Source organism: Otolemur garnettii, unplaced genomic scaffold, assembly GCF_000181295.1.
Source record: "Otolemur garnettii isolate 467f Iridium unplaced genomic scaffold, OtoGar3 scaffold00001, whole genome shotgun sequence".
NCBI classification, from domain to species: Eukaryota; Metazoa; Chordata; class Mammalia; order Primates; family Galagidae; genus Otolemur; species Otolemur garnettii.
This window is the reverse complement of record NW_003852396.1, coordinates 24,527,894-24,539,814: the sequence shown is the minus strand read 5'-3', so window position 1 is coordinate 24,539,814 and position 11,921 is coordinate 24,527,894. Positions and strand designations below refer to the sequence as shown.

The 11,921-nt window shown below is 41.7% G+C and overlaps 1 protein-coding gene across 1 annotated transcript in view; it reads right to left on the bottom strand.

The window, feature by feature from the left end:
• Positions 1-11,921, bottom strand: part of INTS4 (integrator complex subunit 4) — a 99,832-nt gene that overhangs the window by 7,361 nt on the left and 80,550 nt on the right. Inside the window, exons 19-21 of the mRNA XM_012802973.2 lie at positions 5,524-5,583; positions 2,026-2,185; positions 1,660-1,803 (exon numbers count right to left, since the gene is read on the bottom strand). Coding sequence (XP_012658427.1) covers positions 1,660-1,803; positions 2,026-2,185; positions 5,524-5,583 — 364 coding nt within the window. The remainder of the gene's footprint in view (positions 1-1,659; positions 1,804-2,025; positions 2,186-5,523; positions 5,584-11,921) is intronic.

The window sequence follows — 11,921 nt, the reverse complement described above, 5'->3', positions numbered from 1 at the left end:
GGTTGCAGCCATCATTGTTGTTTGGCGGGCCTGGGCCTGGGGATTCGAACCTGCCACCTTAGGTATATGTGGCTGGCGCCTTAGCCGCTTGAGCCACAGGCGCCGAGCCAACTTTCCCATTTTTAATAGAGATGAGGTCTCACTCTTGCTCAGGCTGGTCTCAAACTCCTGAGCTTTTTTCTTTGAGACAGAGCCTCAAGCTGTCACCCTGGCTAGAGTGCCTTGGCATCACAGCTCACAGCAACCTCCAACTCCTGGGCTCAAGCAATTCTCCTGCCTCTGCCTCCCAAGTAGCCAGGACTACAGGTGCCCGCCACAACGTCTGGCTACTTTTTGGTTGCAGCCATCATTGTTGTTTGGCGGGTCCAGGCTGGATTCAAACCCACCAGCTCAGGTGTATATGGTTGGCACCTTAGCTGCCTGAGCCACAGGCTCTGAGCTGCGAATTCCTGAGCTTAAGCAATCTTCCTGTCTTGGCCTCCTAGATCACAGGCGTGAGCCATTGCATGTAGCCTCTATCAGTAGTTTTTAATGCTTTCTGAGTGATTCTAAAGTGCAGCTAGAATGGAGAACTACTAATGTGGAAAAAAAAGCATCGCAATACAACTTCACAGCGAGCTGACAACCAGTTCACTGCAGGTCTCCTAATTTATAATATTTCCTGCTGGGACATCAGAAGGCTTGTTCTTCTACTGATACCATAGCCAAACTCACCTTCAGGACCTGATTCATCTTTATGTCCTTCAGGAAGCCTTCCCTGCCTCCTCCAGACTATTTTTTTGTCCTCTGATCATACTTTCTCCAAGAGCTTGCATCCCTGCTTTTACTTGTGACCTGCCTAGAATACCTCATTTTGCCCTTCTGTGCTCTTATTCATCCTTTCAGGTCCCACCCATGCACAGGCCTCTCCACAAAGCCTGGCCTTTCCTCAGGCTCTACTACACTCTCTAAATTAAGTGCCTCTCCATAGCACAGTACTCTTAATACCCCGTGCATGTCTAATCACTGATCTTTTGTTTTTTAACTGCCTGTCCATTTGTCTCTTGGTAAAACTGTGGGCATCTTGAGAGAGAGAACTGTGACTCATTTACCCAGCCGGTCAAACCCAGCACTAGCAGGTGCCATGAAGCAAGCACTATGCATGGAAGAGCGACAGGAAGGGCAAGCGGGCAGCACTCCCAGTGCAGGCTGTCTGAACTGCATCTCTCATGTGTTTCTAACATATCTACCTAACTTGGGAAAAGATATTACCTAGTGATCACTTTCTTCCTACCCATAAATTTGATTTGTTGGCTGATATAGCCACATCCTGAAAAGACTTTGCTTATTATAATTTGCTATAATAAAAGACCGAATTATAACCTCAAATTACTGAAAGGGTCTTGTCATTTAGTGAACCCTTACTAGATACTGGAGACTTTATATACATGATGTCATTTCAATGTCAACTACTGTCTGTCAGTTGTAGACTCTTAAGTAACTTGCTCCAGACCACACTCAGCAGTAATAGTTAGGATTCTAGCCTAGACTCTTTTCCATAGAGGCTCATCTCTTCTCCCGTTCCAGATTCCATCCCTCAAGTAGAGACTATAGAAGTACTAAAGTTAAATACTTCAATACAAGGACAGTCTGCTTCACAGGAACCCCAGCTTGACAGACCTGGACCTTCACAGTGTTCTGAGGATCCTGCACATGTTCTAGGGTCGCATCAACATCCAGGGCCACCACCAAACCAGATGTGAACCGTGAAGGGTTGTCTGACTCTCCCGCTGGCTCAATGATGGTAGCCGAAGCTTTGTGGATCTGTAAGTAAGAAAACAGCATGATTCTAAAGGCTTTAAAGGCAGGTCATCCCCAGGCAACAAACATGATTCTTGCCCCTCTGTCTCCTCATCTAAGGGGTGAGCATGTGGAGCCAAGCAGAGGAAGAGCCCTGACCAGCTGCTCCACTGGTCAAAGAAGATCACCTAGGTGGACACTTTTGACTATTTGGATAGATCTGGACTGCAGGCTACAGACCCTGACCTGCTCTGGAAGGGGGAGGTTCAGGAAGATACTCTGTCGCAGCATGGTCTGCAGAATTTTGACAACTTCTGCAGGTTTGGATGTCATGAGTCGGGGCATGAGGTCAAGAAGTTTGTCCACAAAGCTATCCTGCAAGTGGGGCAGATCTGCGATGAAACACCTGGGGGAACAAACAGAAGCAAGTGGCTATACATTCAGTCACCACAGGCCAAGCCCCAGATGTCTGTCCAGCACTGGAGCAGGAGTGATGAGTGAGCTGGGAGGAGCTCACAGTTCATGACTGAGACAGACGGCTACCAAATAAGTTCCCCTTAGTGATATGACCATCATAAGAGCCTCTGTTTACTGAGCAACCATTATGTGTCAGGAATACTCTTAAGCGTTTTACATGATCTTACTTAATACTTCAATCAATCCTCTACACTGTTAGAATTTTTTTTTTAATGTGAGACAGGGTCTCACTCTGTTACCTGACACAAAGTGCCAAGGCATCATCATAACTCACAGCAACCCCAAACACCGGGGTTCTGGTGCTTCTCCTGCCTCAGCCTCCCAAGTGACAATAGGTGCACACCATCATCCCTAGCTAACTTTTTAATTTTTTGTAGGGATGGGGGTATCAGTATTTCCAAGGCTGATTGGGAACTCCTGACCTCAAACAATCCTCTCAGCTGCACCTCCCAAAGTGCTAAGGTAATAGATGTAAGCCACCATTCCCAGAATTTTTTTTTATATTACAGATTTGTTAATTAATTTAAAAATATGCTTATAGGGCCTACCAAGTGCCAAGTACTATTCTAGATACTGGGACATACAATAAGCAAAAGAGAAGAAAATGTCTGTTTCAGTGGAGTTTATGAATATAAACTTGAATAAGTGATGGGAACACTGAGACTGAGAGGATGATGTTGTACTGAAGCTCAGAAAAGCTAAGTTATTCCCAGCTCCAACTGATTCAACAGTGCTTCTGACTTGTGGAATGGGATGGTCAAAAACAATTCACTAAGGCTAAACTAAGAAGGAATATGTAGCTCCAGTTAACAATAGAGAAGCAATTTTGGCAATTCAGAGCTATCATGTTTCTGAAAACCTCTTCAACTCAATTACGCAAAAAACAGACTCCACTCCCTACACCTTAAAGAACCTAATGTAAGGCAAGAACTTCTTCAAAGATGAAACTAGGATTTTAAAGAGCTGATCCTTGTACTCTGGGAGGCTGAGGAAGGAGGATCATGTGAGCTCAGGAGTTTGAGACCAGACTGAGCAAGAACAAGACCCTGTCACTACTAAAAATAGGAAAATTAGCCAGGCATTGTGGTGGGCACTTGTAGTCCCAGCGACTTGGGAAGCTGAGGCAGAAAGACTGCTTAAACCCAGGAGCTAGGTTAATACCATGGTACTTTAGCCTGGACAACAGAATGAGACTCTATCTCAACAAAAAAAAAAAAAAAAAGAAAAGAAAGAAAGAAAAGAAAGCCAACATGGACTGTAGCATCTGCTAGAGAGCATCCTCTGCTGATGAGGTGGTACTGCATCTTCTCTGTAGGAAGCTATCAGCGCCTAAATAAAAATGAGTGAGAAGTAAGTCCACTCATTACTACACTCACTAAGTGCATCCTAAAAACCCCAGGCTCCTATCTTCCAGTGTGGATACTGGAAGATGGATAGCTTTTTCCTTTAAAAAATGGAGTGCATAAATTAGAAACTTCTAGGTATACTGGTTTGGGAAGACAGATATAAATATATAATGCATTTATTCTATCAGGCTAAACAATAAAGTATGAACTTTATGATTTTTCCCTTTTAATTATAAAAAGTTAATGTATTACCATGAAAAACAGAATTTCTAATATTAAATAGAACATAGCAATTGCAGGTTTCCTAATGTGTATTTTTACAGCACATATCTGAATAAATTGCTGAGATAAAAAACAAATTATTGGCTCAGTGCCTGTAGCTCAGTGGCTAGGGTGCCAGCCACGTACACCAGAGGTGGTGGGTTCAAATCCAGCCTGGGCCTGCCAAACAGCAACTACAACCAAAAAATAGCCAGGCATTGTGGTAGGCACCTGTAGTACCAGCTACTTGGGAGGCTGAGGCAAGAGAATCACTTAACCCTAAGAGTTTGAGATTACTGTGAGCTGTGACGCCATAGCACTCTACCCAGGGCAATATAGTGAGCCTCTGCTTCAAAAAAACAAAAACAAAAAACAAATTATCACAAGTAAAATTTAGTGTTCAAAACTCTGAGATATTCTTCACCTATTTTGTGATGAATTAAAGGTTATGCTTCTTGTTTAAAAAAAAAAAAATCCAGCCTCAGTGCCTATGGCTCAAGCAACTAAGGTGCCAGCCACATAAACCTAATATGGCAGGTTCGAATCCAGCCCAGGCCACCAAACAACAATGACGGCTGCAACCAAAAAATAGCTGGGTGTTGTGACGGGTGCCTGTAGTCCCAGCTACTTGGGAGGCAGAGGCAGGAGACTCGCTTGAGCCCAGGAGTTGGAGGTTGCTGTGAGCTGTGATGTCACAGTACTCTACCCAGGGTAAGAGCTTGAGGCTCTCTCTCAAAAAAAAAAAAAAAAATCCAAAAAACAACAAAAAATAAAACAAACAAAAAAATCCTAGGAAGAAGAAATATTAAACTTATTCAAATGCTTTACAATCCTATAAATGTTTTCCTCCCAGTATTATACTGCTAATACCCCACAGGTCTGGTTACCACCGTGACTCTGTTTTATCTATTAAGCCGTCCATTCATCTCCTGCATCTGTTTTAACCAATTCACTTCATACACAACTCTGAGGAAATATATCTATTCTACAAAGTAAACTTACCTAAAGAATTGCAGAAAAATTCTTGGAGTTCTTTGTAGATCATAGAGAAATGTTAAAATTTAAGACCAATGGGAACTTTTTTTTTCAACAAAAGAGTTTATGAGTTTTCTTTATAATACTTGCCATTTTATGGCCAGGCTGAGTGCTGAATCCAAATGACTCCCAATGTTTTGTTTTGTTTTTTTTTTTTTGAGACAAAGTCTCAAGCTATTGCCCTGGGTAGACTGCCATGGTGTCACAGCTCACAGCAACCTCAAACTCTTGGGCTTAAGCGATTCTCTTGCCTCAGCCTCCCAAGTAGCTGGGACTGTAGGCACCCACTACAACACCCAGCTATTTTTCTGTTGTTGCTGCAGTTGTCATTGCTGTTTTAGCTGGCCCAGGCCGGGTTCAAACCTGCCAACCTAGGTGTATATGGCCAGTGCCCTACCCACTGAGCTACAGGCACTGCCAACTCCCAGTGTTTTTATTATTTGGTTGTATGGTTAATTTTGAATTAAAAGACATTTACATGCCATTAAAAGACACCAAGTTGGGGCATGACACAGAGGATAGTTCGGTTGCATGGGCTAAATCAAGGAATCTGACTTGCTCTTATTTCCTGTAAGTGCTATTCTCTGCAAAACCAAGATTCAATGAGCCAAAATGAAGTACTTACCTCTGAAAAAAGTCTACTTCCTGTAAAAATTTTTCACACATCCCAAATAAAGGGTCAACTCTGTAGAAAGGAAATGCAAAATAAATAATAAGCAATTTGCTTATGAAATCCGCAAACTGGGGAGGGAGGACCAAAGTCCTAAAAAGCTGAGCCTATGTGAAAAGAGAAGGAGCAACTTATATTATAAAAATGATCTTTATAAGGGCTGCGGTAATAAACTTTGGAGACTGGGAAGGCTAAAGGGTGGAGGAGAGTGTGGGATGAGAAATTAACCTAATAACGTGTACTATATACACCTCTCAGGTGATGGTTACACCAAAATCCATACTTCTCCAGTAGGTAATATACGTGTATCCATGTAACAAAACTACACTTATAACCCCTAAATCTATAAAACTTTAAAAAATGGTCTCTAAAAGAAATAGAGAACTCCTAATGGACCTGGGGGAAATATACATCAGGATCCCAAGACCTGATTAAATCACTGTAGTATTAAGCTCAACAAATATTCAAAATCAAAGACTCACTAAGGATATCAGACAGGAGCACAGCTTAGAGGCAGTGCAGTGTCAAGTTCTTCTGTAGGAACTCTTGAAGTAGTTTGGGAGCTCTGATCCAGCAGGTGACAGGAGTGTGAGGAAATGAGATCCATATTCTGCAGCCTCAGGCTCCACAGGGGCTAATATCTCTTGAAACAACTCCATAGGCATAGCCTGTAGGGACCTCACACTGGGTATGTGCAGTTGTAAGATTCACTGCACTCAATGAAGCCCAGACCTATGGAATCTGCATGTGGAAACTGCAATTCACTTGTATTTCCTTCCATGTAGACAGAATTTACCCAGAGATCATTATCTCTATAGTAGTACAGTCTACTAATATAGTTGACATTATCAGGACCAGTGAGCAGACCCAGAATGTTAATCAAAGCCAAATCCTCATGCAAAAGGGGGAAAGATTTGTTACTAAATTAAAACCCAATATATTTCTATGATACTTTGCCCACAAATACAGATGATGTTCCTTCCTCTCTCTGTTGGTTTATTTGCCCTCACAAAGTAAGGTAGTAGTCAAAGTAAGTTTTCATTTCAGTAAAAACTTACTGCATACCTAAATAATCCAGGTAAGATACTAGGCCAATACAATTTACTAATCTTTAATCTGCGTGCATTTTCTTTTACTTGTATGTAATTCCTGCATGAAACTTCTCATTTATTTTTATGGATATATTATTTACTGGAGGAGTAAAGTTCCAGTCAAGAAAAAACAGACAAGTACTCTTTCCTTATATAAAATGTATAAGAGAATAATCTCAAGTTTCTTTTTTTATTTTATTTTATTTTTTGAAACAGAGTCTCACTATGTTGCCCTGGGTAGAGTGCTGTGCTGTGACAGCTCACAGCAACCTCAAACTCTTGGGCTTAAGTGATTTTCTTGCCTCAGCCTCCCAAGTAGCTGGGACTATAGGTGTCCACCAACAACACCGAGCTATTTTTTTGTTATTGCAGTTGTCATTGTTGTTTTAGCTGGCTTGGGCTGGGTTCAAACCCACTAGCCTCAGTGCATGTAGCCAGCACCATAATCACTATGCTACAGGTGCCAAGCCAATCTCAAGATTCTTAATAGCCTAGTTTAGTCTTTCTACCAAAATGTAAGCTCCATAAGAGTAGAGACTTTGTATTCTACATCATGTATTTCCTAGTGCAGGCAGGATTCAGTATATTTGGTTTCTTTTTTTTTTTTGAGACGGAGCCTCAAGCTATCACCCTGGGTAGAGTGCCATGGCATCATGCTCACAGCAACCTCCAACTCCTGGGCTCAAGCGAGTCTCCTGCCTCCGCCTCCCAAGTAGCTGAGACTACGGGCGCCCACCACAACGCCTGGCCATTTTTGGTTGCAGCCATCATTGTTGTTTGGCGGGCCCAGGCTGGGGATTCGAACCTGCCACCTTAGGTGTATGTGGCTGGCGCCTTAGCCACTTGAGCCACAGGCGCTAAGACTCTTTTTTTTTTTTTTTTAAAGACAGAGTTTTAAGCCAGGCGCCTGTAATCCCAGCACTGTGGGAGGCTGAAGCGGGAGGATTTCTTGAGCTCAGGAGTTCGAGGCTTGTCTGAGCGAAAGTGAGACCCTGACTCATGGGAAAAAAAATGGAAAAACCCAGCCGGGGGCCGTGGTGCAGCGGCTTCGGAGGCTGAGGCAGCAGGATGCCCGCATCATGAGTCTGAGGTTGCAGTGAGCTACAATGTCATTGCACTCTGCTCAGAGAATAGGGTAGAACTCTGTCTCGACCAAAAAAAAAAGGACAGCGTTTTACTTTGTCACCTTCGGTAGAGTGCTGTAGTATCATAGCTCACAGCAACCTCAGACTCTTGAGTTCAAGTGAATCCTCTTGTCTCAACCTCCTGAGTTGATGGGACTACAGGCACCTGCCACAACACCTGGCTATTTTTTCAGAGACGGAGTCTCGCTCTTGCTCAGGCTGGTCTCAAACCTGTGAGCTCAGGCAATCCACATGGCTCAGCCTCCCACTGAGTGCTATGATTATAGGTGTGAGTCACTGCACCTGGACAGTATATTTGTTGAATGCATAAGTAAATGAGAAATGGCAAAAGGAACCCTACTCCACAAGCAACATTCATTTGAATTCTTATCCTGAAAAAAAAGTAGTACTTGAAACTTTCTTAACAGATATATTATCAGAAATAGAACTGAAATTTCATAGTGAGATTGACCTACCAGGGGTGAGAAGGCTGTAAGGTAAAATTCAAGCCAAGCAGGGGCAAAAAGGAAAGCAATTGGCCACATACGGACGTTTTTCTTTTTTGGCCCACTTACAGAGGAATCACCTGGAGAGATTTCAAATAATAAAATATGAAAAGATTTGAGAACTCTCTCCAAACCCCAAAACAGAGTAGGTAGCCTCACCTGCATGCTATATACATGAAGTAGGCCTCTACCAAAAGGACCCTGATTTTTCTCTTGGCATAAGGAACCAAAGCTGTGAAAGAGTGAGGCTCACATGGGAATATCTTTTTTCTTTTTTTTCCTTTGAGGCAGAGTCTTACTCTGCTGCCCTGGGTGGAGTGCCATGGCATCCTCATAGCAACCTCAAACTCTTGTGCTTGAATAATCCTCTTGTCTCGGCTTCCCAAGGAGCTGCGAGTACAGGTGTGCACCACTACATCCTCCTAGTTTTTCTATTTTTAGTAAAGACAGGGTCTTGTTCTTGCTCAGGCTGGTGTTGAACTCCTGAGCTCAAGTAATCCACCCTCCTTAGCCTCCCAGAGTGCTAGGATTATAGGCGTGAGCCACCATGCCCAGCCTCACATGGGAATACATAACCACTGACCTACAACCATGAGAGAATACAAATTACCAATTTAAACTAGTCTAGACTTTCATTGTATGTGAAGACAGTGAATGGAAAATTAGTAGGTGTTATAAGCAGGAGGTTTAAATAAGACCAAGCAGTCCTCAACAAGATAAAGTCAAGGCAAAAAAGGATATAAAACTTTTTAAAACAATTCTAATAATCTCAGTGAAAGTTCAGAGGAGTTTGAAATGATATTGCCTTGATAAAGTAAGAGAAACTGCTACAAAAGTAGTACATAGAAGAAAGCACACTTGGAAATAAAAAAAATGTAGTCAAATTCAACACTTAAGGAACAGTGGAATGAACAATGATAAAAACTGAAATGGTAAATTTAAAGAGCATGTTGAGGACTTCATTCAGAATATAGAGTAGAAAAACAAAGAAACTGAAATTAAAAAAGAAAAGGTACAGGCTCGGTGCCTGTAGCTCAAGCAGCTAGGGCACCAACCACATATACAGGACCTGGTGAGTTCGAATCCAGCCCGGGCCTCCCAAATAACAATGACAACTACAAAAAAAAAAAAATGGCCAGGCATTGTGGTGGGCACCTGTAGTCCCAGCAACTTGGGAAGTGAGGCAAGAAAATCACTTAAGCCCAAGAGTTTGAGATTGCTGGGAGCTGTGACAGCACAGCACGCTACCCAGGGTGACAGCTTGAGACGCTGTCTCAAAAAAAAAAAAAAAAGAAAAGAAAAGAAAAGAAAAGGTATAGAGGAAATGATCCAAAAAATATCCAGTATCCAGTATGAGAGACTAGAGTGTATGTAGGAAATAATAATTAAAGAAATAATGGAAGAAAAAAAGTCCCTGTGCTAAAAATAGTTGAAACTTCAAAGTCCCACTGCAGGTCAGAAAATATTGAAAAAAAACCCACATACGTAGACATATGCTGGTGAAATTTCTGACTTCTAAAGAAAAAAAAAAATTTTATAGCTTTGAGCCAAGAAAAATAAGATATCTACAAAGGAAAAAGAACCAGACTGACATCAGATATCTAACTACAACATTAAAGACTAAACGGCATTACAGCAAAATTTGTGGCATTCTAAAGAATTCCCTTTATGTATTAGAGCAAAAGAAAGGCAGTTTCAGAAGCACAAAGTCTAAATGAGTATACTTTGTATATATACTAGTTCTGATAAACCCTAGAGAATGTTTTCCAGTCAAATAAAAAATAAATTAGAATAAAGGACTATAAAAGGTAACCATCAGCTTGGCGCCCATAGCACAGTGGTTACAGCGCCAGCCTAACCACTGTGAATCCGGCCTGGGCCAGCTGAACAACAATGAAGAACTCCAACAACAACAACAAAAAAAACTGGTGTTGTGATGGGCGCCTGTAATTTGAGGTTGCTGTGGGCTATAACGCCATATCACTCTTATAGTAAGACTCTGTCTCAAAAACAAAAACAAATAAATAGCAACAACCATCATACAAAAAGAACAGTGGTAGGCAAGTTGGAGCTAATTAACTTTATGTAGTCTTAAAAAACTTTTTTTATTTTTGAGACAAAGTCTCAAGCTGTCACCCTGGGTAGAGTGCTGTTGTGTCACAGCTCACAGCAACCTCAAATTCTTGGGCTTAAGTGATTCTCTTGCCTCAGCCTCCCAAGTAGCTGGGACTACAGGCTCCTGCCACATGCCTGGCTATTTTTAGAGACAAGATCTCACTCTGGCTCAGGTTGGTCTTGAACTGGTGAGCTCAGACAATCTACCTGCCTTGGCCTCCCAAATGCTAGGATTACAGGTGTGAGCCACTGCACCCAGCCCTCAGTAGGTTTCTTATGCTGACATTAAGTTCAATATGTTTTATTAAAAATACAGGGTGTTGGCTCGGCTCCTGTAGCTCAGAGGCTAAGGCGCCAGCCACATACATTGGAGCTGGCGGGTTCAAATCCAGCTTGGGGCTGCCAAACAAAAATGAGAACTACAACCAAAAAAAAAGCCAGGCATTGTGGTGGATGCCTATAGTCACAGCTACTTGGAAGGCTGAGGCAAGAGAACACTTGAGCCCAGAAGTTTGAGGTTGCTGTGAGCTGTGACGCCAGAGCACTCTACCCAGGGTGACATAGTGAGACTCTGTCTCAAAAAAAAAAAAAAAAAAAAAAAAACCCAAAACAAAAAAAACCAGGGTGTCCATAAAATTCGTTGCAAATGAACTTTATGGACACCTTGTATAAGGATAATAACACTATTACTGAAGCTAATTTTAGCTAACGTTTATCAAGTATTTACTACAAACCTGACTGGCAGTATTTAAAAGGCTTTGTCTATAATAATCCTTACAATTAACCCTACCAGGAAGAGGTAGGTACTATTATTATTCCAGTCTAACTCATAAGAACTGAGAGATGGAAGTGTTAAGTAACTTGTCCAAAGACACTAAGTTCACAAATGTAAAAGTTGAGGTCTGAACCCAAGAAATGTGCTGAGAACCACAGCCCTCTTCACCACTATGTTGTACTGCCTCTCACTTGGATAGGTTAGAATTAGGTTACATAACTTCCAAACCCCTGGAGGAAAAACAAACCAAAGAAAGCCATCAATCCAGCAAAAATCAAGAAAGAAAAAATAAGCAGGAATGCATATAAGTGAAAAATGCAAAATAACACAGCACGAGTAAAGACCAAATATATTTGTGTCTTTATATAATAACATGAAAAGATAAGCATGTTATATTATTGGGTGAAAGGAACAGGAGGCAGAACAGCAAAATATACTATGATTCCATTTATGCCATATATACATCTACATAACTTGGGAAAATCTGAAAATAAATACATGAAATGTAGACAGTTGTTTTAGAAGGAGAATATTACAAGAGAATCTTTACTTTGCAATTTTTTTTTTTTTAAGACAGAGTCTACCTACTTTGCCCAGGCTGTACTCAAGCTCCTGGGCAATCCTCCCACATTACCCTCCTGAATAGCTGGGACTACAGGCAGGAGTCTGTAATCTTTTTTTTTTTTTTTTTAGACAGAGCCTCAAGCTGTCCCCCTGGGTAGAGTGCTGTGGCATCATAGCT